The 27,721-nt window shown below is 38.9% G+C and overlaps 1 protein-coding gene across 4 annotated transcripts in view; it reads left to right on the forward strand.

The window, feature by feature from the left end:
• The window catches only part of ccbe1 (collagen and calcium binding EGF domains 1), a 50,081-nt gene extending 24,194 nt beyond the window's left edge, over nucleotides 1-25,887 (forward strand). For 3 of the 4 annotated variants that reach the window (XM_047569077.1, XM_047569079.1, XM_047569076.1), the window contains 9 exons: nucleotides 16,031-16,083; nucleotides 16,280-16,414; nucleotides 16,971-17,108; nucleotides 18,628-18,737; nucleotides 20,364-20,472; nucleotides 20,939-21,078; nucleotides 22,420-22,455; nucleotides 24,937-24,972; nucleotides 25,363-25,887. In XM_047569077.1, coding sequence (XP_047425033.1) covers nucleotides 16,031-16,083; nucleotides 16,280-16,414; nucleotides 16,971-17,108; nucleotides 18,628-18,737; nucleotides 20,364-20,472; nucleotides 20,939-21,078; nucleotides 22,420-22,455; nucleotides 24,937-24,972; nucleotides 25,363-25,623 — 1,018 coding nt within the window. In that variant the 3' untranslated portion in view covers nucleotides 25,624-25,887. The remainder of the gene's footprint in view (nucleotides 1-16,030; nucleotides 16,084-16,279; nucleotides 16,415-16,970; nucleotides 17,109-18,627; nucleotides 18,738-20,363; nucleotides 20,473-20,938; nucleotides 21,079-22,419; nucleotides 22,456-24,936; nucleotides 24,973-25,362) is intronic. The other variant, XM_047569080.1, reaches the window with a different exon arrangement.
• Nucleotides 25,888-27,721: the final 1,834 nt, after the last annotated feature.

Raw genomic sequence — 27,721 nt, forward strand, 5'->3', positions numbered from 1 at the left:
TTTTTAGAGAGTCAAACCTGGTTACCCCAATAAAATATTTCAAGATTTGGGTTAAACCCATAATAACTTTTTAGGTATGAAAAGACAAAAATGCATCATGATAAAAGAAATAAGCTGTCTGAGGGATAAGCATGAAATAAGTCCAGGCTGTTTCTCAACAGGCCTGTGTGTAAAACAAGAATTTACTGGAATTAACCTCAGTAGATGCAGGATGAGATAACACAGTTGAAAACCGTGCCAATCAAAGATGCCTGAGATGACTTCGAGTACTTGGCGCCGTCTCCCTGCATAGTGATGTGCTGAGTAACAAGAGAAAGGCATATTTTCATCTTTTGGTGTCGCTCTATTGTTAAAATCCTCGCTTTTACATAGTACGGAATACATGCGCTGAAACAACTGACCCCGCTTTAAGGCTGTGGTCGGATATTTAACATAATCACAAACTAGGTCCCTAAAACGATACATAACATGCTGTCAGAGACATCTGTTTTCTATCAATACTCAGAAAGAGGATGTGAAGCATGCTAATAGAAGTATTACAGATACTGTTGTGTGGACTTGACATGAACATTTGGTTTTGCTCCTCAGTGACAGCTCCCACACTGTTGAACATTAAAAGTCACAGAGGAGGAGGTCAGCTGCCACGTTCAGCTAAAAATCCCCGTCTGATTTAAACGATGTTGTGAATCGAGTGAAGAAATGTATACAAATGTGTAGTGAAATACCGATAATCATTAGGTTAGTTATGTATTAAATTATATTTAACTTTGTTTGTCCTCGTTTTACTCTTGATCTCGACAGGGTGCAAAGTCTTCCTCCTCTGAAAATGACCTTTTACTGAATTTTTCCAAATAGATCAATTCAGTGTGTCAGCAGAGGTCAATGTTCCTTTTTCCCTTCACTTCTTCCAAATAACTATCCAGAACGAAGTATAAGCATCTGATCTGGCACCTTTATCAACAGGACAACAGTTTTATTTAAGTGTAATTCAAAGCCTACAAATCTTTACCAAACAAAATACATTTTAGGTTGTTCTTTCCCAGACTTGATGTGGTTAGGAGATAACAATGGTTTGGATTTCTGGTTAAAGTCGGAAAAACGTGTTGGTTTGGGTTGAAATTACTTCTTTGTTACATTTAGGAAACTTTGATGTTGTAATAACAATAATAACCTCTCGATTAAGGGCAAGTATTGACCATGGCTGTAGATAACAGAAATCTGTGCTCTCTATTGTGGGAAAAGGAATCAAAGAGAGGTTTGCTCCTACAGAGTCATAACTCCTACACCTGTGCCGATGTGTGATCTCGTGGAACTGTTTGAAAACAATTGCGCTTCGGGCATGTTTTACATGTAATTTCTATGGATTTTAATCTGTTCACATGATTTTAAGGGTAGAGATGGTTAGGGTCAGGACTCTTCACCTCAGTGTGTCAGACAACAGCACAAATAAATGGATATATTCATATTTCAGACCTTTGTGTTTGTGTATGTACAGCTCTGTATTAAAGGCCCAGAGCCTCCAAGTTCAATTTATACAGCTTCATCCACAGACATCAAATCGTACTGATGCTTTTCTGGTTTAATTGTGAGTCAGGTGCTTGTTTGGTATTAAGTTACTCTGATTCTGATTGATGCTTTTAATTCATGTTGTGTTGTTTGCCTCAAAACTATTCTAAATTTACTAGCTTTATTTTATTTGTAACATCTCTAGTAAGTCAGTCAGAGGCTGTTTTGTCTCAGTTCTTTCCACCAATACACCTACCTGTCAGGAAGTCAGTTGTTGCTTATATGGAAACTTGTAACAATCAGGTTATTGTGTCCATATCTCCGTTGTCTGGCTGCTTATTGTTCATTTACAGTCTCGATTAATTATCTCCTTGCGTGCCCGTGTGCATGCCCTACTTTAGTAAATACTCTTGTGCAGGTGGGACTGTTTGCACCTGTATACTGTGCAGTTCTCCCTTTGTAAATACATCATTACTTAGGAAAGGCTGTACTCATTATGGACTTCCGTTTTGATCTTTCGTTGCTGTGCTGCACTGCAGCAGGAACATTATGATTTCAGCGTTATTAATATTTATTTTAAAGCTTGGGATGAAATCACATATTTTTCCCAAATGCCATCAGTTTCCTCATCTGCTCTAGTCCATTTTCACTGTCCCATAGAAACGTTATTTATGCCTATGTAAATAATTCATACCACATTAATGTGTGTCACTGTAATGATGACACTTTGCAGCACATTGTGAATAATGTTCAAGAAGTAGAGCCAGTTGGCTGTGAGTGACTTCTGGATGTCCTGTCCTGTGTTAACATATAACTGTAATTGTGCTGTTGGACGTTTCTCACAGTCTGTGAGTCGAACTGAGTTGTTAGGGGGAAGTTTTTGCTTCACAGTCATTAACATATTTGCTCCCATAGGGGGTGATATTTTCCAAAGCATTTTAAAAGTTACTTTTAATGTTATATTTGGTTTTTATTTAATTTAGCGATGAATTATCTTCAGTCATACTCTTGACAACAGTTGATCTGACTTGCCCTATTAGGAAACGGATGAGTCCCTCATCCCATTCCTTAGCACTGAGGTCGATACAGTTGAGTCTAAGTTATCATGTTTAGAGCAGGGGAGGACATGTTAGTGTTAAGGAGCATACTTTAGTGACAGATGTGGAACACAAACAGCAACAAGCATCCGATCTCTTATTTCTTTGGTGGCTGAATTAAAGTGTTATGTCAGAAGCGTAGCTGCTAATAATTTAACCACTTCAGAAAGTCAAGCATCAGAACATTTAATCTTTCTATATGGTCAAATATCATTAAGTTCTCAATTAAAATTAGGAAAATCAAAGGCGTCCTTTTGTTTTCTTTGCTTTCTTTCATTTGTCTTCTTTTTCAACATTTTCTGCATTACTGGACAGCAAGTAATTTGATTTGGTTCCTCACATGCGTTTTGCCATCTGTTTCCATTTGGAAGCAGACTGTAATACAAAACATGCCTTTACCGGAAAGATCAAGACTTCAAATTCTTTGTAATGTGTCTTAAAGCTTCACATTGTTCAGGATAGGTTGACAATTGTGGAGAATTTCAACATATTGTAAACACTTCACTTACTGCAACAATACGCTGTAATTGGCAGGTTTAAAGCATAAGGAGGACATTTTCCTCTATCAAAGCCTAAAGATCAACATGTGCACAGTGCAAAACTGAAAGTTCACCAGGACATTATACCCTAGCTATGTTTTTCCTATAGTGTATTTCAAATCACGGTTAAAGAATTGGCCATTGTTTCCAATGATGAGGAGTGTTTTGATATTCACAAAATGTCATTAAATATATGTTTTTAATACACTCTAAATGGCAGCGCATACGTATAATGATTTGTGATGATTTATCTGGTGATCTCTGAGACCTTGTGTGGTCTGTTTCACATTCAGCTTCAGGTCACAGGCACTTTTTCCTTCTCTAAACCATGCATCAACAACTTTTTTTCTCTCGATATTTTGGTTTTCTTAAAAGAAACTCTTGTTTCTTTTGGCTGATGCTCCTTCACCCATCTGTTTTTTTCCGTGGAGAACTGTAGTGTGGTCACGCTTCGGTCATGCTTTGGTTTTGCAATGGTTAAGGGATGTGGTGATAAGTACACCACAGACTGCGGGTTTTCTGCTTCCATGCGTCTGCTCTGTAAATGTGCTCTAGTTTTATTCATCATGTTTTTTTTATCCAGAAACATGTATTACAAATGATACTATGGCTGATGGCTGTACTGTGCATAAAAACAATATTTGTACACGCATTCCAGTGAAATTACTTGACAAGTTAATCAACTAATTGAAATCAATTGGCAATGTGTCTCAACGTGATGTCGTTTTTTTTTCACAGCTATTTGTTATTCATCGTTGGTGAATATAATAACCTGCTAAATGTTCTGTCCTGAAGGACTGCAGCTAGCCAAAGGACGGGTCCCGCCTGCATCAGTGAACACACATTCATATACCATTTGAGTCATTTCAAATTGTAAACAGCTGGAACACTCATTGTTAATAACACAGTTTTGAAGAGCGGGTTCAAGTTTGGAGGTTTTTAAGCAGCACAGATGTTTCTCTTCCCATTGAGAATTTTGCTGCTGAATTTCGATGTCTCTGAGTCACTTGTAATTCTGTTTAACGATATTCACCACTATCAACAACATCAGGCCACATTATGCATTATGCCCTAATTTTTATGTGTAGTCCCTGGATACAATATAATATTTCACTACTACTTTAAAAAATAACATAAAAACACACAAAGCCCCATGTGGGCATGCGTTACTGTATGTCACATACCACAGTTAATCACTGCTTGTCATGAGAACATGAATGAATGAAACACAATATCAGATCTTTCACATCTACACACAATTACATTACAGAGCTTGTGTTACATTGGTTCTGGTCACTCAGTTACAGTCTGGAGTTTGAATCATAGATGAATCACGTTACTTCAAGACAAAACAAGGCACAGATGTTTACATGCTGGAAAACCTCAGTCAGAATATAGTTTACTTGTCACTTCACCTTATGTTTACGTGTAAGTATACACACAAACGAATTACCATCACATCGCATGGTTATCAGGCACTAAAAAGATTGTGTTAAGGTTTATACCTTATATAAATTTGGGCCAATCTGTTCTGACTGAGGTGGTTAAATGACTATGTCCATGTCAGCGCAGCATGTGACCTTGCTAATATCCTGATGTTTAGTAGCTATAAAGATACCACGTTGGTTTGATGAGTTCAAATGCTTCTAACAAAATACGTTAAATGTCACACGTATGGACCAAAGTGACAAACAGAAAGAATGACGTGGCCAATGAGAGCATGGCACATGCCAAATACTGTAGGCCCAATGACAAAACATGAACATTGGAGTCATAGATGTCACAATTATGCTAGATTTTGAGGACTCTGAATTATTCAGTAAATAAACTGTATTGACTCTTGCATGTACTGGCTTGAAGCCCGATGTTACTGTAAACAGGTTATTGAATAACTGAGAGGTCGTCTTTGATTTGAGAGACGTTTCATTGTACAGTATTTCTTGTTAAAACATCAGGAGGAGGTAGTAACACAGGACACCAAGAAAAGAACATCTGCTTTCGGCATCAAAATCTTTATGAGTTTTGTCGACCTTCATTCCTACAGTGGGATGAAAGATATTCCCCTTTAATGTGTCATAAACTACTGTTGATTTTAGATCACCTTTCAGGAGGGCAGGTCCTCGGGGACCACTTTTCTGAAAATACATTTTTCTTTGATTTTTTTTTTTTTTTTTTGGATCATTTACATAGTGTGGCAGTATTTATATAACGGTGTTTACTTTTTCGGAAGTATTTTTCCACACTGTTAACGCAATGAGCTGTTAAATCTGTGAGTAATAACAAAGGAATTAAATTACTAATAATCCCTTCAGGATTCTTTTAGCATTTCCCCAAAGTGGTATTTGCACAATTTCATATTAATCACAGTGTTTGAAGGGGATTGGTAATATCTGGCCTGCATCCAGCAGAATGGTTTTAGTTAGAAACACATGGAAGAGCCGCTGATGGTTGACTGTAACAGGCCGCAGACGGCCGTGCTCTGTGTAATTTCCTGAGGTGTCGGCATCGCACACATCTGCACTTGTCGTCATCTTAAGTGAAAGTTTATATAAATGGAAAGAAGAGTTTCTAAACGCAAAAGCGGAAAGATTTCTTTATCACGAGAATTAGTCAGAAAGTGCGTTGATTCTGTTACTATCAAGTGGAAGCTGAACACAGGGTCAGTTAACCTCATCGGAAAAAAAATTAAATGGATATTTAAGATTTGCATATTCCAACACAGCATGAATGCTGTACATAGTCAGTCAGAGAAGTCCGTACAGTATTTTAACAGTATTTTAGTACATATGACTGCATATTGTTAAGGCAGACACAACACTGGCAGGTACATCCTGTCACTGCTAGGGATTTTTGACCAAATCAGGTTTTTTTTTCTTTTAAGGTTTAGAAGGTTTAGAAGGTTTAGAAGGGTAAGGGTTAGGATTTGCAAGAAGATCATGCGAAGACACTGCTTGTCAATGTGGACATTAGTTGAATTATAGCAGAAGCTTGGACAATCTGGAGTGAACTGATGCTACCACTTTCACTGCAGACCATTTGATCCAATGGATCCCAAATAGAACTGCTGGTCAAGTCACAGCGGTTCTTTGTTGGTCAAAAATGACTATGTGTTGTATGTATGTGAGACAGTAGTTGGAGACTTTTTTCTCATTCCAATTGAAGGTTTCAGATCAGCTGTTTACATGTGAGGTGATCTTTTCCGATCTGATGTTTACATGCGCCACTACTTTCAATCAGAACGGCCGTTTACGGACGTGTGACATGTGCAGATTGTTCTCACACTATAATTCTTGAAGCAACACCTTGTTTTGAAAAGTCTGTGGGGTCATATTTGCTTTTGCGTTGCATTTTGTGTAGCCGGTCTTCAAGGTTTTCCAGCGGTTCCGAAATCGTTCCGGCTTCAGTCTATCCCGGCTTCAATTAATTTTTGATGGACCTTCTTAAACAGTTCAATATTTCTATTTTTTCTGCTGTCTAAGCGTGCGATAATATAGCTGTATTAAAAACAAACTCAGCCGTAGACTAGGAAATGTCACTCGAACATCACTGTGCACATCAAGACAGAGCATGTGTAGACAGAACGGAGCCTGACTTCATTCTGAAACTGAATGAAATTTCATTTGGTTTGGACCTGTCTGTCTATCTATCTGCATATTTAAGTCAGATAAGAAGATACCACTTTCATATATTTTTTTAGATGAAGTTGTAGACAGGAGAGAGAGCTCCTTAGTATAAAACCCAGAAATAAAAAGTCTGCTTGGAGTGTTTTTTACACATGGTTTTTGTTGTACAGACAAGTTCTTCCCTTTTTCCAGTCCCTGTAAACTCAAAGGTCTGCTAACTGTAGCTTCATACTTGAATATGCAGACATGAAAGGGATATCAATCTTCCCAAGTGGGTAAGTGAACTTCTCAAAATGTTGAATTTTTCCTCTAATAGACTATTAACCACAATGACACACGTTTACACAATTAACAGCAACGCATTGTTTTGCTACACACTTTGACAGCACATTTTCCTTATTTTTTTCCTGTAACATTTACCGGACCTTTCTGTTACCATTGTGTCACAAGAGAGAAAATGAAAACAAAAGGGAAGGAATTAAACGCAGGGTTTTAAATTAGTTACATTAAATTAAGCGATGCATTTGCACAAATTCAAACCAGACTGCTTGCTTGTTTTAAAATGAGAGGCCTTACCAAGGTACCAGATCTGTGCGGACTAAGAGCACAGAGTTCAAACTGTCATTAACCAATAGGTTGTGTTAATGTACCATGCCAGTGATCAAATGAGGCACCATTACTTTTCCGAGCAGACATACAGTATATGCACTCACCCTGGATACAGACAGAAACCGCACTGCAAAGAGCAGTTCATTTTAAAAGGAAGAGAGAGGATTTTATTCAAGTAATTCATGTAAAAGGTCCAGTAAATCTAGTCCTTGCAGTTTCTTGGTTTGTTGCTTGCTTTCTACATTTTATTTATCATACTACTGTGCCCATTCGCATTTATTTTTCTGACCTATCCTTTAAAAACGTAAAGTTGCATTTCCGACTTTGAACATAATTCAGTTTTTTGATATAATTCCACCGGATGTCTAGAATTTAGCTCAGTGTGAATGCAGGTTTCAACACTCCCCGTAAGCTCTACATTGTGCAGAATGTTTCTGAATTTTATAAATCTACCGTATATTGAGTTCTCCTACTACAAAACAACCAGACGACTGCATTTAATGTTCAAGGAGTCACTTGCTGAGATCACATGTTAGATATATGCTCATACTGTCCAAAAATGCATTGATGCTTTTCCAAGTGAATCCTTAAAAAGCAAATAACTCTATAAGCTTTCAGGTGTATATTGACTATAATATAATATATAGTAGTAGTTTTGTGTATTCCTACAGTATATATACTACAGTATAGTCGTATTTTAATATCTTCTGCAATAATCACTTCTGCACATCTGTCTTCTTAGTAAGAGTCCAGAAATGATGATTTATTTTATTCATGTTGCAGAGCATGAGGCTCTTAAACAGCTGAGTTATGTTTTGGACACAGAAGCCTATGAAATGGCCTTTTATTCTCTACAGGGATTTATGTTGCTAAGTGTTTTGGGTTTATCGCTGTTGTCTATAATGGCCTGCTTCCACCAGACAGATATCAGCGAGTGGACAAGCATATTTTTCCAACATACTTTATGACATTGCTAAACAATTGTCCATAATTACATTATAATTACTGATAATAATGGGACAAAATGTAGCAGAGCTGTAGCAACAACAACACGTTTAAAAGAGGAATGACTGAACTATGTCTAAGAGTCTGGTGTCTGGTCTGAACTGTTCCTGTACAGAAACTGGTGTTTTACAGCAACTCCTTAGAATTTCTGACTGTATTTTTTAGCAGAATAAGTCACCTCTCCAGAGTGTTTTGGTTCCTCTGCGTGGTGGTTTGGAAAAGCACAAAGGTATCCAGGCATTCGGAAGATGATCCCTCTGTAATTTTTTATGTGTTCCAATAAAATTTATTTCCTCCTTGGGTTGTTTTTTTGGACATAGTACTGGCAGACTTAACTGTCCCTTTTAACGCACTATTGTCTTGTCTAGCTCTGGAATCACCAATGCGTTGCTTAACTTTATTCCCTGTTTGTTATGACGACCGGTATGTCCTTACAGAAATAGGCACGTTTTGACGTGATGGTGTTTTTTTCTAACTGATATAATGTGAATCACGCTTGAATGTCCAGACCAGGGGGTCTTACAAACTGCGGAGCACCTTTGTGCTCCTTGAGGGAGTATGATGTTTTATCTTGTGTGTCTGCGCTAGTGTGGATGGGTTTGGCTGCATTTGTTTTTTGAGCACAACACTCTGAGGAGCACGGTATTCACATGGACTATAAAAAGCTGGACAGATGTCTTTGTTTAATCTGAAGTTTCTCTTCGTGTTTGGTTCCAGACCGATATTTTTTTTTCTTTGATATTACTCATCAGCCAGAAAAACGTATTCTGGTGTTTGAGTTTAACTTGCAATAGTTCATATGGAACATTAGGCATAATAAACCACAACAAAGTGTATGAAAACATCCCATAATTATGTCATGTTATTCCAGCTGGAGGAGAATCAACAGTTATGTTCATTATCAATACATATGATTATCTTTGTGGTTACTCAGTGTCTTGTTTGGTCTGACCATTATCTAGAATAGTTTACAGATGAGTATGAGCCTGTGTTCTTTTTTTTATTTAGCTGTGGAGCTTTCATAAGAGCTAGCATGTATCAGGATATACCGTCCAGGATGTATTTGCAGCACAAGGGCCAAACATCTGCTGTAACCGTAACTGTGCTGTAAAACTTGAGCTTAAATGTAAGGTCAAGTACAGATCACACACTGTGAACAACTCTGAAAGAAGAGGAAAGAAATCACTTCAGTTTTTCCTACTCTGGGTGCACTTTGTGTAGAGGTCATTTGTAGTAACTAAACAAGCTTTAAGGACTTTCTGATAACTGAGTACTGTAGCTGATCCAAGATGATCCAAAGAAATCTAACGATAAATAGCAGACATGTCATCTCACTCGACAGTCATGACCTAAAACATTCCTCAGAACGACAATCATTCCCAACAGTTCCCCACAGTAACATTAATATTGACATTACCTGCCATAGTCTTCTATGTTATTATCTCCGACTGCTAACTTGCCAGAATTATTACTCTCTTTGTGACACAGCAGGCAATAATTTACTAAGCTCTGGCTTTCTTCAAGATAAGTGTTAAGCGTGGTGAGCGTTACGCTGGTTGCACAAGATCATCGGGTTGATAAGTTTGTGACACAATTCTTGAGTTTCTACACTACCACCAATAAATTACTGATATCTGACTTTAGTATATTTTAAAAGATTGGAACACGATCTGAGCACCAATTGATAAAAGTGATATACAGCGTAAAAACAGGAGATAACATCTGGATAAGGTGTAGAAATTGGATGCTGGCAAGGAACGTAACTACAAGACACTTAAACAAGAATTTCAATGGTAATTTTCTAAAGCTCATACCAGATACTTAGACACCATATGTTTGCAAAAACGATATTAACAGCCAAGTTAGTATAAAGAGCGACAAGGTAATTGCTCTATTGTTTAGGCAACTGAACTATTCCAAAAAATAACGATTTGATCATAATAATCATTAAGCGCTAGCTACAAGGACAAATTTGTCAATCTGCAACGATCTCTGCCACTTTCTTGGCTATAACGGTGACTCCCCCCACCGCCACAATCCAGGATAGAGGAAAGCAAAGTTACGCAAACAGTTGTTTCAGGCGCCTTAAAAATTCAACTAGAAGTGCCATTTTTTTTCTTTTGAGGATCTATTAATAGAGCCAAGTTAAGAAAGACAAGAAAACGGATGTCTGAGCCCGAGAGGACCTTGAAACGAGACTGTGCAAGGTCAATAAACTTTTCAGCCAAGAAGCCACTGATAAATGGTCCTCACAATTTCCCAATACCTACATTTAATTCTCTGTTATTTTATTCATACTCTGTTGGAAACCTTTGCTTAAAAGTCTTGGAGAAATTAATGAGCTAATTAGTTTAATTTGGGGGAAATTAAGAGCATACAGTAGAAACTGAATACTTACACTACAAATGCTGAGTATGGAGATGTCTAGATTAGATTGTCTGGTTGCATAAGTGTTTAAAATGTAAAGCTTTTTAGCTTCTCATATTGTCAACATACTGTATATATTTTTTAACATAGTTATCAGGGCAGGACATAAGGCCATGCAACTACCTCTCGTTATAATATAATTTATAAAAAAATAAATGCTATTCATAACTTTTAAACCCCATAGAGATCTCTTATATAATATTACTGATTTAGTCCGAACACCTCTCCAAATGTATAAAACTCAGTATCTTCTACGCCCCAACAAATCTGGGTGTCCTCTCCTCCCGGACAAAACATCTTGTCTTGTGTGGAATGCAGACATGTTATTGTATATCACTGCCAGCAATGCTAGACAAATAAGCCTCCACTGAGCAGACCGCACGTGTTGTCTCACAGCTGTGTGCTTGTGTGTGTGATACCATTTAGTTTGGTTATTGTTATCCCTGTTAGTGAGAAGAGCGTGCTTGGACACGATGAAGAGCACGTATCTGTGTCTTCCTCATCCTTCCGCACGTTTCGCCTTCTGTGAAGCAGTGCGTTTAATTACAAGACAAAGCCAGGCCGAGCTGGTCCACCATGTTGGTTCACGGGAGGGCCTTTGTTTATAAGGTAGTTAGAGTGCTTATGGGTCGCACCGGGGTAACAGAGGTCAGACTACTCTATGTCTAGATTTCAAGGGGCCCCTTGTAAAATGATATGCATCCCTGACAAAATTAAATAACCCCAAGGTGAAAAAAGGCACAGGTGACAAAACAAACAAAATTGTCTGTGATGTCCGAATCACTCTGAACAAGTGCAGGCCTCATAGTCTTGTGTGTCTGAAATCAAACGTCAATCACAACGTGCTGGTAGTGTGTGTGCAGACATGTGTCTCTGCAAACTCATTGGTATTCTTGTAGAAAAGTGTCATGAAGGCTTTAGGGAAATCTTCCCTCCCTTGTTCTCTCGCTCATGAATATGAATGAAATCCACATGTGTTTTGAATTTGTTTGCTGATTTGCATGAAATACAAGAGCAAACAAGATGCTTGCACAGGATTGTATTCAGAGCTGTTTTTATGGAGGATGCTATCGTCATAACTCAGTGGGATTTCATTTTGTGTGTTGAATATCATAAAATGTTTCATCTCTAATTGCCACAGCATATTTTCTGTCTCAGTGTGGAGCGGGAGACAGGAGCTGAGGTGGATTGTTCAATAGCTTTTGGGGATTTGGTGCCAGATATTGTCTCTGAACACGTATCCGCTGCTATTTGGAAAGAATTAAAAGAATTAAAAACATTTCGACATCAGCATTAATGAACTAACTTCCTGGCAGTTTCACACTGTTCATTTATGCTATATTTATACATAAAAAAAAGTTCCTTCTGTAACAACTTGGTCTTTGTTATGGGGAAACACTGCTAATTTATCCCAAGTGGCTTAAGCAGCTACCGTTCTGGACTACACACTGGAATCACAGCCGTAACTATGACATGACAAAAACAACCTGACAAACATGAACCATATTAGTCTTTCTTCTGACTGGACAATTAGCGTTTATACAAACAAAAATACATCACTACCACCACTGTGATATATTATAAACTGTAGAGCACCTACTACACTATATGTAGAGAATGCTATTTTCATGAATAAGTAGTTGATCTCTAAGACCTCCCGTGACAGATTTTCCACCTCCAGGACATAAATTCTGATTCAGATTATAAATTATTGCTTTCGTGCACTGGCCTTCACCTAAGTATCCATCACACCGTGTCTTTACTGGCCATGTTGTTTTAACTCATTATCGTCTTGTTTCTCTCTTGGTTTGACAGTTTTCATGGCTGTGAGTGTCAAAATGTCAAAGGTTAACAATGGGGCATGTAAGAAATGTGAAATTAAATTGATTTATTTAAATGGAAAATGAAATATAAAACTATTATTTTATCTAAAAAACTGTTTTAATCTGCAAAGTAATCCAATACATTACATTTAAAACGTTGGATATCTTATGTACTAACATAATGACGGACAATACAATAAGGTAGAATATTACAGAGCTAATGAGCATTTCCCCGAATAATAAGGATGATAATAATAATAAAGATACAACCCAGGAAAAATGAACAGATTTGGATCCGGATTCCCTGGGATGTTGTTGCCTCTTTCATGATCCTTTCGAGACGGACACAGATGTTTGTTTTCTCATGATTGTTCAGCTAACACTGGTTATTTTGCTAAGCTGCTTATTTACTATAAGTGCCTCCTGTCCTCATGAGGATGTTATTGTGACATGAAATATTGGATCACACAGGAAACTATCCTAAAATCAACCCTCTCATTCCAAGATATAGCATCTCCCACCAACATACAGTTTAAAAATAAAACAAAAGCCATTTAAAAACATGCAATTCTTACCTGCTTCAGTGCATAGGTTACAGTTATAAAACTATAAAGGGTGTTACTAACCTTGAAAAACTACCTTACAGTGCATCATTCTGCAATTTCCCCATTGTGGGACAAATAAAGTTTTCTATTCTATAAATAAAACACATATGAAAGAGCCTCTTAACAATATTGTGGGTTTATAATCCCAGTAGCAGGTGAATTTGGAGTTGGACTCCAAGACCTTGGGCATATTTGTCCCCAAATTCACTCCTTTTCACAACCAGCGTTGAAATCCAGTCAGGATCTCACCAATTTTTAACAGATTTTTTGTGGTAATATGTTCACAAAATCGACTGTAAAACCTCCTGAACTGCTGGCATAATCATTGATACTGCCCCTACTCATACAGATTTTGTTTCAGATTTAGGATGTTTTGTTTAGATTTAGAAAAATGATGGTGCTTTGTCTGACTTCCAGACGCTAGCGTTTTTGCTTGCATTTGATTTAGTTAACATTTGGGGGGTGGTATACCAAATATAGCAGTGTAAAAATTAGGAATTACTGTCTGTCAACAAATATGTGATAGTATAATAAATATGTCTTCCCAACAATTGCTAAGAGAGGGGCACATCCAAAACATATGTCCTATTGAAGAAGGCTTATGATTACATCTCGGACAACCAGGGTTAGAATTCGGAAAGATTTTTGCTAGTGAATGCGGGTTAGGCTCTCTTCCCATGCCTCTTCTGAAATAGCCATACCCAGATTTCACTCCCAAGTGATGTCTAGTTTTATCCCATGTAACAGGCATTCATTCTTGTAGTTTTATATAAATTATAGATACCCGTTTCTTCTCAAATTCCAAAATTGAAAAAAATTGGTTGCTGGGTATGTTATGGTCCTGCCACAGCACAAATGTTACAAAATTACACTGGGTCACATCCTGTAATGTGAGCTACGCTAATATTTCCAAATCATGTGTGCAAGTTTGTGATTAGAGAAAGGAGTATCTGTGAAGTTTCCCCTGAAGTCTGTGATGCAAAATGATTTCAGCATGAGTCAACTATAGTCTGAGCCCAGCTTCAGGTTGCCAGATGCTGACATGGTCCTTCTGACGTGACAACGTTAACATGTTTAACATGTATAATATATACCACATTAACCATCTTAATCACCAATGCCAACAGATTACAGCTGAAGCTAGGAGTCTGTTAATGGCTAATGGCATAAATTCATACATATATCCAGCACACATGGCCTCCTCTCAAATCATCAAGGGCCTCCAGTGGTTTCTTTCCTACCCGCAATACCCACAGCTGCTGCATTAGCTGAGGTGTAGAGTGTCAGCAAAGACTTAAAATGTGATTGCTGCAGGTTAATATTCTTCAGTATGAGAAGTCCTTGTGGCCCCTTTTCAGGTAGTAAATGTGCAGTCGAGGGAGCGAATGACTACTTGGTTTCTGCATTTCCTGTACCCATCAAAATGATGTAAAAACAGTGGACTGCAGAGGGCAGATCTCAGGAGAATGCTGTGGGGCAGAGTCAGTGATTTACTTTGTTTTACTGGGACTATATTACACGATTTATGACCTTTTAGAGATGGTTCATTGATCCATAAATAAAACTGGAAGTCACAAATGGAAAATATTACTGTAATATGATGTAATAAGACAAACTGAAATTAAGAAATCGTTGGTTTCACAATTACTGTAATACACAGTGATCCTGCTCAAAGACTAATGGGCTGTTTAAGAGGGAGACCTCAGAAACAAATGACCCTCAATGGATAAGTGTTTCTTACTTTTTCCTAAATTCCAAACCTCTGTTATTATCCAACCATTTCCTTGTGTGTCTTCCCATGTGCATCTGTTTGTACTAACAAGCAGAGCCCGATGGTATTTCCTTTATGACCACTATGAGGTTTGTTTTGAGTTGAGTAAAATTAGACTCTTTACTCTGGTGTCCTGTTAGACAACCAGACCGAGTGCAGGAGTCAGTTTAGTTAACATAAAATTTGTCAATAAATTTAATCAGTTGTGCTTTAATGCTGGTGAGAAAAAGATTGAGAACTTTCATTATATGAAATATCCAGGGAATACCCCTGTCATTATAGCTGCTTCTGAAACTAAGCTGTAACGCATTATACCGTAATCGTTTTTCAGTACCTCTATCAAAGGCTTTGGTGCTATGACTTCATGGTGTAATTGGATTGTTCTATCATCCCCTCTTTGGAGCTAACACATGGTAGCACTTTTCCTTAGAGCTAAGTGTGATCAAGGAATGATAATACCTTATGATGACATGTCTTGTGTCATGATAAAATACTGCAGAAGATGCATGGACATGGTATTAATAAAACTAAACTGAAGGTGTAAGTGGAAATCCCACTGTTTTGTTGCTTCAGTTTTTCCAATGAAGTTGTTTCCTAGCACCAAAAAATGTGCATTTAAGACATTTAAAAAAAAGGAGAGAAAAAAAAGTAATTGTTTTGTGCCGTATATATAACATTTGTGACAGGAATCAGTTTTAGAAGTGAAGTCCAATTTTAAATGTTAGCTCTGCAATGAGGGAATCAGAAGTTTTAAGAGATATGGGAAACAACACAGTCAACTCAGTGGGGGATTTTAACTGTAATTCAGAGGATTGCTATCAGACATGAAGGAACACGCAACAACTCGTGTGTAAGTGTATTCTGGCAACGTTGTGAAGATTTCCCACAAGCGTAAGTGTGAAAGCAGAGCTAATCTCTGTTACACTTTCTGATTCGTACGTGTCAGGAAGTATGTGACCTGTCATATGAATCCTCAAGCATTATGAATTTGCCTTCTTATGTTCATGTCTATGTCTGTTTTACAGAAAGAAATGTTGCCAGGGCTTCAAGTTTGTTTTGGGCCAGTGCATTCCTGAAGGTAAGAAAAAAAAAACTGGATGTCTCTCTTGTGTTTTTGTGATGATTTTGGAAAATCAGGTCTTTAGTTCCATGATAAATAATAATATTTCACTCAACTTTCTGTTGTTGCCTGTTTTGAGTTAAAACACTGTAATGGATGTGAGATTATGTTTTGTGTTTTCCTCTGTTTACATTGATGAGATTTGTTTCCACAGACTATGACGTGTGTGCTGGCGCCCCCTGTGAGCAGCAGTGTACTGACCATTTTGGTCGAGTGGTGTGCACCTGTTACCCCGGCTACCGCTATGACCGTGAGCGCCACAGAAACAGAGAGAAGCCCTACTGCCTCGGTGAGACCTTTCAACGGGTCATCTGTAAAAATCCTGTTACAAAATAAGGCAATGCTTGACATTCCTTAGATTTGTTATGAGTAAAAAGTTCAGTTTTGACTTTCTGTCGTTCAGCAATTCTTCAGTACAAGTTGTCAAATTGTTGCACACAATGCAATATTGGCTTAGTCTCTTTATTTCCCAAAAGTCAGTTTGGCAAAATGCCTGTAAAAATATTACAGCAGTCAGATTGAATAATGTGCAGCTGTATGTTAAACTTAAATGTTGAAGCCTTTATTTCCTTAACTGCTTTGGACGTAACCAGTTCTGTAATAAGTAAATGGGACTGAATGTAGATATTATTTTTTTTTAGTTAATTTTGTTTTTAATCCGTTGGTGGCTAATATGTTTTAACTGTATTACCTGCTTTGTTTGTTATTCAACACAAAAATTAAAAACCATAGCAATTTTACATGCTGTTACCGTTTTCTAATATGTCAGTTTTATTTTTTGCATATTGTTGGTAATCTAGATTTATGGGATCTGCTGTCTATTTTCTCTTCCCTGCATCATATAGACATTGATGAATGTGCAGACAAAAACACCAGCGCCTGCTCTCAGACCTGCATCAACTCCGTGGGGAGCTACAGGTGTGAGTGTGAGAAAGGCTATTTCCTGGAGGAAGATGGGAAAACATGCACCAAGGGGGAGAGAGGTGAGAGTAATGTTTTTGCTGACATTTTCTCTTAGGTTTGAGGGCACATCGCATCTGACCGTGATGTGGAGCTGACCACACATTGTTATTTCTGCGTGTGCGTTTGAGAGATTGAAAGGGACGAGTGGGGGGTACTGCAAACATAGACACCTGGTAGTCATTAGGCATCCCTGCCCCTTGAGCATTTAGGTTCTGTCTCCCAAACATACTGCTGCCCCTGTGACTCCTGGTCTTCTCCGATTTGCTGGATGCACTTGAGGAAAACATCACAAATGGTCCAGGCGATATAAACCATCTTTGCGCCCTAGATTCAGTTGCCAACAAAGCGGTGAGGGGCTGCAGATTTGCTACTTCCTCCCATGAGTTTGTCTTCCATTACCCACTATAACATTTCAGGAGAAGCAGGAGAGTGAGAAACTGTGGCGCATATAATCATGTTCCTGGTTTATGTCCTGTTGATTTGTAACATAGTGGGGAAAATAGTGTCCAGACATTCACCTATCTATTAAATACTTCTTGTGTTTGAGGTGGACTCATTCAACCAGGAAAGGGGGGAGTGATTGCTGTGCTTTTTGAGTTGTTTTCTTGCTGTTAGATGGTTTATTGATTAAATGTCAGTGTTCTAGTGGGTGGGAAATGAGCAGAAAAGGACGTACAGTGATGTTTGAGTGTGGAAATTGGTTAGAAAATTGTAGTTTTAACTGAAGCAGAGAAAATCGATTTTTGTTGTGCACATTTACAGACTCTTCAAACTACCACTGAAGGTGCACAAAGCTATTATTTTTATCAATTTACAAAATGCAAAGCGAGTGAACAAAAGGAAAATCTAAATCACATCAATATTCGGTGTTACTAACCTTTGCCTTCAAACCAACATCAATCCTTACAGGTACACTTGCACAATGTAAGGGATTTTGTAGGTTTGTAGATGCAGTGGTCGGCAAAGGAAATTTAGTGCAGCAGATGAAAAACACATCAAACGTATTTCCCTTCGAAATCAGAAGATGTCCAGCAGTGCTTTCAGCTCAGAACTGGCAGAAACCACTGGAACCCAGGTACAGCCATCGACTGTCTGAAGAAGTCTGGCCAGGAGGAAGAGTTGCAGCCAAAAATCCAACCCTCTGACATGGAAACAAGATCAAGCAACTCAACTATGCACGAATTGGAACAGAGGAACTAGGATGTAGAAACATAGCAGCAGGTGCTCTGGACGGAGGACTCAAAATTTGAAATATCTGGCTGTAGCAGAAGGCAGTTTGTTCACCGAAGGACTAGAGTGTCTGCAGGCAACAGTGAAGCACGGTGGAGGTTCCTTGCAAGTTTGGGGCTGAATTCCTGAGTTCCGTCAAAAACTGCCTGCCTAACAGTACTGTATGTTTTAAGTAAGAACTTAAAACAAACTTGCCCAAAACATGGCAACTAGTGGACATATTTAGTAAGAACAGGGAGTCTCTGCTTTTCCTTTTTGCTGACAGTTTTCTGGTAACTCGTGTGACGCAAACATGTTTCCCATTTCCAGCAGTGCATCTCTTTGAGAAGTCCGATAAGGTCATGAATGCTGGAACATGCTCAGCCACATGTGATGATTTCCACCAGATCAAGATGTCCGTCCTCCAGCTTAAACAGAAGGTAAAGTAACTAGAAGGCGAAACGATCAGGCCTAACATTATGACCACTGACAGGAGAAGTAAATAACATTGATCATCTCGTGACAAAACAATGTTCTGCCGGGACATTTTTGGACCTGACATTGGAGTGGATGTTATTTAGACATGTTACCACCCTCAGCATTTACACTCCTTGATGGCAGCGACCATCCCCAGCAGGATGCAACCTGACACAGACACACACACAAAAATGGTTTAGGAACAACTAAAAACACATGACGAACAGCACAAGTTGTTGACCTTCAAATTCACTAGATCCAAACTGATCAAGTATCTGGAATGATCCACAACCACATTCTGTTGCCGGACACCACAGGACAACCTCAGAAGACCCATGTCCATTCTCTGATGAGTCACAGCTGCTCAACAGAGGCTCAACAGAGACCTACACAATATTAGTCAGGTGGTCATAATTTTATGCCTGATACACCTTCTCACTAGACTGTACTTTTCTAGTTTGCTGTGGTTGACCACAAAAATCCCCAATTAAACATCTCTTCTTGATAAAGGTGTATTCAGTAACTATTTCTCCTCTTTATCATCAGCCACAGGCTTCACTTTATCTTAAAAGACTTTATGCCTGACAGCGTATCAGAAGCAACAGCAGACAGGTTTTTACAGGTCTGTTGAGAAACATAATTGCACTTTATTCCCTAATAAAAAAAAATGGACTGAACCTGGTAGATTTCTTTGTCCATAATGGTGTATTGATGTAAAACTCAGCAGTGGACATACATTTCCCTCTGTGTAATTGCATACGTCTAAACCTAAGTTAGTCAGAACCTGTCAACAGTGGCATTCAACACCCTCCACTGTAACTCATGATATATTACTTCCAGCTGTGTGGTCTAGGTGCTCCCAAAGCCTTACTGTATATACTAAGAAAACAAAATGAAAACATGGTATTTGCTGCTCACTGTATGTTTTTACAGTATATGAATAAGTGTTTTCCCATTCTTCATATCACAGGACGTTAAAGTGTGAAATTAGGAACCCCCTGCAGGTCAAACACCTGTTCCCAAGGTCACAGGCTGCAGTCTTGCATAATTCTTACAGATCAGCAGGTGAACCTCAACCTTGCAGTGGACATATGCTTCATCATCCCGTGTGAATTCTGATTTGTAGTTCTCTAGGGCATAGTGAGGTCTTTCACGTGTTCCCCACGGGGATTGTCAGATCCACATGATGTTATACAAAGATCAAAGATAACTTTTCCCAAGGATGCCACTTAGCATACAGAGCAGGAACCCTCTTGGTCATGCTGAATAATGCAGAGGGGTTGCCTGGCCTTCCATCTGGCTGTGGAGTGTGGTGCAGATAGAAGATCAACTTTCATCTTTGACAGGGTGTACGGTTTTAGCATAATCTTACTTGATGTTGGCCCGCCAGTGTTTAATGTTCCTGTCCTGTTTGACATTGCAGACCTTTATGAATCGCGGTATACAAAGCCGAATGGTTACATTTTAACGGGAAAAACAGATTTTCAGTTTGATGTTTTTAATCTGTATTTGGTTTATAATTAATTTTTGTAATTTATCTATTTTCTATTTAGTCTTCTTCCATGTTTTTTGTTCACATCTCCTTTAAGATGGCTGTGCTGTCAAACAGTGCTGATGTCCCTGAGCAGATGACGAGTGAGAAAACTTTGACGTCTCCTATATTTTTACCGGGGCCTCCAGGTTCCCCTGGACCTCCAGGTAAGCTGACTAGAGCATCATCATTACAGAATGATGCAGACACACAAGGGCACAAATGTAAATGCTTAGTCATAGTGTGCTGAGGCCTAGGCTCTGTGTAGACCTGTTTCAGGTTTGTAAACTGAGCCTAAGAGTCAACAGTCGTACAGTATCATACTTAGACACAGATATACTTAGATGTAAATGCTAATATCAGCTTCCTAACATGTTGACACAGCGTGTGTGTGTGTGTGTGTGTGTGCGCTGATATTTGATTATTACTAGTAAAGAAAAAGCACAGAAACTGACATTATTTGTCTGTGAATCAAAGTATTGAACAAACTGAACTGACATTGGTGCTAGATAATAAGTGATCAGATTACAGCTTATCAGTTATTAGATAAATACAGGAGTGACTGCCCAGCATTGTACAAATACCACTAGCTGTTTGGGGATTACTTCAGTTGTCCTGCCCATATTGTTTTAGGTGACCCAGGACCACAGGGCCCTCCAGGACTTACAGGACGTTTGGGGGCCCCTGGCCCGCCTGGTCCCCGGGGATTGATGGGACCTGTTGGACCCACACCAGACCTGTACCACATCAAAAGAGGCCCCCGAGGACCTGTGGTGAGTTCACGTATACCTGTTTCTTAATAATTATGAATCACCTTTCCACTGAAAGTAAAACCTCTGGTCGTACATCAAAAGGATTCCATTTCACAGTTTGTGGATCATTTGTGCTATTTCTCATGTGTGAGAATGTGGCCTTCTAAAAAACAAATATTTTTGTCCAAAATGTGACCTCTTAATAATAAGTTGGAACACCTTCCCTTTGTTTTCTTTTTAATCACAGCTGTGCTTTGTGTCACAAGGTAAAATATTTAAATGAATATGAAAAGCAGTAAATCCTGCATATTCTCATTTTTATTCTTTTTTACTGTACTGCAGATTTTATGGGGTTCTGGTTTTTACTCACTAAAATTATTCAGATAATTTAGTAATCCTGCATCGTGAGACAGGCCCCCAGAGAAACACAAAATACATCCCATCACGCACCCCTCATAAAGACCTTAATTTCTGGAAAGTGAAAAAGGATGACACATGGTAATGGCAACAGAGAGGACGGAATCCATTTACAGCTTTAGTTGTTTTCTTTGGCTCTCTGCGTTATTGTGCAGCACTCAGACTTGCCTGCGAATGTAAAGCCTGCGTCATAATGTGTGGGATCTGAATCAAGAATGTGCAGGATGTGGCCATTGAGACGTATTCCTACTTGTGAAAGGTTTTCCATTTATTCAATCTTATTATTGATAAGTCTGACTATCAACACTTGTAATCTGTCAGACCATGAGCTGCATTAAGTGAAACTAAGAAGTCTGGAACCGTGTTTTTACAGTAGAAAGTGGTCTATTGCTTTGTGTGTGAGTGTTTTAATTCACACCCTTTATACTGACCAGAGCTCATGCTGGTGAGGTCTGACTAAGAGGGAGTTGTCCACTCTTCTCACAAAAAAAAAAAAACGATTCGATTCTAAGCACATTTATGAGGTTTGGCCACCAGGTCACATGTGTTTGACTGCGTGTCAGAGTTTCAGAGATGATGAATGAGTGACTCAGAGGTAATGATCTGAATATTGGCACTACTCCCTAGGTGATGTCTTCACACTTCTTAAGAGATAATTATCTCAAGGAACAGATCAAAGCGCTCTCTACTATTGATCTGAAGTCTCTCAGAAATGGCCCGGAGGCTGGTTCATCTCCCTGGATGTAGTTTTGCATTTAGGGGTTTTGGTAAATTGTTTTCCCGAGAAAATACTGAATGAAGCATTAACATGTTTTTGTTTGGATGCGAGGCCAGAAGGCATCAACAAGTTGGTTATATATACTGTGTTGTTGCCAGGCTAACATGAAAAAACGGACTATTCATTAATCAATGTACACATATTAACAATAGTTTTTTATTTCACAGGGGCCGCCAGGAGCACCAGGAAAAGATGGAATAAAGGTGAGGTCAGATGGTATTTTCTTACTTAATCAAGTTTCTTCTATGTATTTTAAGATACAACTTTCCTGTAAGAGGCAGATACTCTGGACAAGATTTGAGCTGCGTAGTACATTGCCCTTGAGGCAGCGGGCGTTCTTGGCAGTGGAAGCTTTACTCTTGGAAGGGAAAGTAGTAAAAGTTGTTGCATAAACTGCCAACGTACCAACTAAACAGACTTGCCAAATACTGTGCCTGTCAAAAGGCATCTCTCAATAGCTTAATTGGTTTTCAGTTGCTCCAGATGTGAAGTGAAATGAGCAACATAAGTGCCAGGATAGTTGCAGATCCTCCGCCGGATGGTGCACAGGCTGAGTTTGACCCTTCTGATGTTAGGATGACTTAACCGCAAGTTGCTACAAGTTCAGAGAGCAAAATCTCAAGCGTGCCAAATGACAGTTTGCACAATATTATTGTTGCATGTTTAGCCATGTGTAGATTCAGATAATTTGTTTCAAGTTAGGTAGTTTCAATTGGCTATGATTCAAGTCAAGAGATTTCTTCAGCATCCTGAGTAAGAAGTGATCCAGTTCACAAGGCCATCTCCCTGCCAATGCTAGAATATTAAGTGCTAACTCAGTCACTTCTTCCTGACCACCAGGGTGGTTGTCTGATATCTCAAGGATTTCGTGAACGGTGCCTTTAGATTGGCCTGGAGTTAACAGTTTTTCAAAGGACTAACTGGTATGTTTTGTTCCTCCTTTGCCTCCTTGGGAAGCCAAAGGCAAAGAGTTTGACCGAGGCTTCAGCCGAAGGTTAAGACTCAGTTTAAGGAGACACAGTGCATGTTTTTGCACTGTTCACATTTTTTGCATTAAAACCATAGACAGAGAATCAAAGAACAGCCAGGTCAGACGGAAACAGTGACATCTTGTTCTTTTGATCTTATGCAGTGTGTTTGAATCGCTTGCAGCTGAGTTTGTCCACTCTCGTTTAGCACTCTTGACACAAATTAGTTTCAAGAGTTGTTGAACTGTTGTTTTCATCAGTTATTGCATCAATTTGAAATGACTTCCATTACTTAAGACTGCTGCTGATAAAACGTTTAGCCACAAAGCAAAAGCCTGTCAGTCTTTGAGCTGACCCTCATCTGTGATAAGTATGGCAGGTCAGTGGTGCTGTGAATGAGGGGATGTTTCTTTACTTTCAATGGGAAGCTGAAGCTTCCTGTTCCTGCAGGATGTCAGAATCAATTTAGAGCAGCCAGCCGAGGTCGTTCTGGCAGGTCGTATCCAGACAATTTTGAAACGATATCAGACCTAACAGCAATGTGATTAGATAAGAGGTTTTGATGATGCCTCCTTTTCGAGCCTTAAAATTTGCAGACACGAGGTATTAAAGCATAAAAGATTCATTAAAAGATATTGTACTGCGGCTCACATCATCAAAGCCTTGTTTGCTTAGCTTGTGGACCGAATGCATGGAACGACTTAGGTGCATCTGCCCCTTTGACACAATACCTTGGTATTCTCTCAGCACGGCTCGGATGTTTGTGTGGATAGATTGGAGGGTGGTGGTAATCTGTCTCACTGAGTAACAAATCCAAACCATCTGCCAAAACACTCACAGCCTCAGCTTGACCCTGGGCCTGACGAACAACCACAGTAGTCAAGAGCAATGTGCATCAGTAAATAACATGCTGCCATGACACCTGATAGTCCATCTAACAGCGTTGAGTGTTTTGTATAGTGGGTGCAGTCTCTTGAGGAAATAGTTCAATATTTTAAGCTATAAACTTTTTTTAAATTTTTTATCTTGAATAAGTTAGACTGATTCACGATTTGGGTCCTTACACTGGATACATGGGAAACAGTTCGCCTGTGTCTCTCAGTTTAAAAATATACCCACTAACATTTTCATTGGTTCCAACTACAAATTGTGGTTTCACGGGAAGTTATGTCCTGGAACGGTTTCTCTGGCTCAGTGAGCAGTTAATAAGATATAGCTGTACCACCACTTAACTTTGTGTAAAGCCCCAGCTTGTGTTTCTGGGTAGGATTAAGTATATTAGATGCAAAATGTTATTTGTGAGATTTAGATGTTAGAGTTTTGTGCATTTGTCAACTTTACAGAGAGCTGTTCCCACCTGATTCTTGTTTTTATGCTAAGAAAAGCTAATAAGCAGCAATACAGCATGACACGCACAGATGAAAGCAAAGTTGTTCTCTCACCAAAAACACACAGAAGCCAGTCACCAAAAGCATTACGTCAAATGACCAAGGTAATAATATAAAATAGAATTACCCAGAGTGCATGTTTCTTTGAACTGTGTTCCCTGTTTAATCCATAAGGTATTTGCGGTTACTCTCATCCTGAGCTCAGTTCTCTCTCCCTTCTTTACACTCCTTCGAAAAGTTCCCTAAACAGAAAATAATGAATTTTTCTCATGCTTTTTCCCCCTCCACTGTAATTCATCTAAACTAAATGTTTGCTTTGTTTCCCCAGGGGGATAGAGGAGCTCCTGGGCCTGCCGGACCACCAGTAAGACTATGGCTATCTATACTGATGCCCCACTACTCTAACATGTAGCTATTAGCCAGAACAAGCATTAAACAGATTCAGACTAAATAGTATTATATATTAAATAGTCACTAAAGAGTATTATGTATGAAATTGTCACTATTATCCACTTAGATAAACTCTCATAATGCTAACATTAACAAATGAGAAAAAGCCCTGTGGCTAGGCCACTGATCAGCTGGACCCCTGCTGTGATCAACTCAGTGATTACTGAGTAAATACAGATCAGCAGAAGAAAGGCCATTGAATTCTATAAAAGTGAGATTCATATTACTTTAATTTCCCTTAATAATTCATAGGATAAAAATATAAATATTTGATAAATCTTTCTTTTTTTGACTTAACCCCCAGGGCCCTCCAGGCTCCTTTGACTTCCTGCTACTGCTGATGGCAGACATCCGTAATGACATCGCCGACCTGCAGAGCAAAGTGTACGGCCGATCGATCCAGTCTCCAGAGGAGGACTTTCCCGAGGTCCCCGACAGCTGGAGAGATGCCCAGGACGGCGTGGATACAGGCTCAGGCGAAGACTATAAGGAAACTCCACCTCGAACAGGTCTAGGGTCCAAGAGGAACAGGAAGAGGAAACCAGCGCGAGAGAGAACAGACTGAACAGACTATGTATGTATGTATCTATGTATGTATGAAGAGGGTGGATTTAAATATTTTATGTCAGGTGTAAATATTGCAGAGATTTGCCTTTTTTATTTAACTGATCTGAAACAGAACGTACTGTAATGCCGTTTGATCACAGATGTTTATTTTTGTATGACATATTATGTGTGATTGTTCTTTAACATAAATGCGCCGATGCACATCTCTGCACACACAGCACATTAAACAAGTCTCCCATGAAAGCCTTATATTATTACTTTATGACATGGTGTTATTCTTTCCCACGTAAACCGTAACCCAAACTGAGCCGACTGATATCCAAAAAACAAACATAATCAAGCTGAAGAGAATTCACATGTGGTAATAAAGCAGCACGAATGTTTGAATGGAGCGTTTAAAATTAATGCTCTAATGCAATCTATATTGCATTGTTGTCACGGCAACAGGGTAAAGATAAAAAGGAAGGAAACATTGAAGTGGTGCCTGAATTGGTCTCAGTTTGTAATTAATCTTTTAGTCACACATATTTATATGGAGCAGTAGCAGACGTACTTTTGGAACCTAGATATAGTCAGTCACTCGTTATGAGAATATGGAGACAAGTGATGTTGCAAGAAATCAGCCATTTGTCAGCAGTCAGAATTATCCAAGAGTTTGGATCGTTCAGATTTGCGTGGATGATTGACTCTTTCTCTCCACCAGAGGGAGACATTCTCACAGCCAATGCTACAAAGAACCAACATTTACAGGTTAAGTCAGTCAAGAGATGACTGACTTAATTATTAAGCACAAGAAGATCGTATCATTTAAACATGATTTAAAAAAGTCACATAGTATAACAAAGACAAATAAGTACAAATCTGACTCGTGCAGAACATTTACAAAACAGTTGGTCAAACAGGCCAAGCAGGTGATTAATTATATGTGGATGATTGGATCCAGGCTAAAGCCAAATTACTAATTAAAGGTGCAACTGCCACGCCTCCTGTAACCATTTATTTCAAGATACAGTTCATCTCTTTGATGGGTTTATTTCAAATCTTATATCGTGTTGAGAATGAAACAATTGCTATGCTATGAAAAGTGTTTTAAAAAATATGCTTAGAAATGTTGTTCTAACTCGATTTATACTCGGATTATATAGCGTAACATAACTCTAGTTGCTGCCATTACTGTTTGATGAAGTCATTGCTGGAACAGACTGGACGTGCTTGGATTGCTTTAGGTTAGACTGAGGTTTTGACGTTGGCCTTCCAGCTGAGTTTTGGACGTGTTACAGGCTTTTCAAAGCATAAACTTTGTTGTTTCATCCTTTTTTTTGTTGCCCTTTGTGTCTGGTACTCATAATTTCTTTACATCGGTCTTTATTTGGAACAAGTGAAGTTGCCATTGTAATCTTGGGAGCTTGACCAAAACAAGGTGATGTCATCTTTGTTTTCATCAATAACAAGACTAAAGCACCGAGGACGAGAAAATCTGGTCTGAGGCTTTAATATCGCTGTGTTTCCACGTTCTCCACCAACTGCTACAGCAGATCATCACAGCTGTCAAGTGAGTGTGAGAGCATCACGTCCCTACATTAAATCACTTCAACATCCGACACTTGTTTATTATTATTTAACGATGGCTTATTATTTTTATAAGTCACTCTTGTATGATATATTCACGTACCAAGCGAAATGATATATATGTCATAAATGGTTGTCAGGTTTTATGTTTCCACTCTGTCTCTGACTGGGTACCAAGCCAGTGTTATATTTGAAATCACCACCAGATGTGTCAGTTAGAGTCAAAGATGCCGGCATAAGGAGAGGTGAGCGAGTCCAGCAGTTGTGGAGCATGTGGATCCATACTTTGTAGTAGATGGCATCCTGTGTGGTGATGGTGACCGCTTTTCCAGTGGTAATCTTCTAGGCTCTCTCACAGATGGTTACACAGGTTACACAGATGCCAAAATAATCAGTTACCTGAAACTGAAGTTATCAATTATTGGCATTCTGCAATATCAAGGTGTTGAACTGAACCTACATGAGACGAGAGCTGTATAACTCATGTCTTTAGCCCATGTACTGATCAGTCATCTCTCATGTGCTCA

The sequence above is a fragment of the Mugil cephalus genome, chromosome 19, assembly GCF_022458985.1.
Source record: "Mugil cephalus isolate CIBA_MC_2020 chromosome 19, CIBA_Mcephalus_1.1, whole genome shotgun sequence".
Classification (NCBI taxonomy): domain Eukaryota; kingdom Metazoa; phylum Chordata; class Actinopteri; order Mugiliformes; family Mugilidae; genus Mugil; species Mugil cephalus.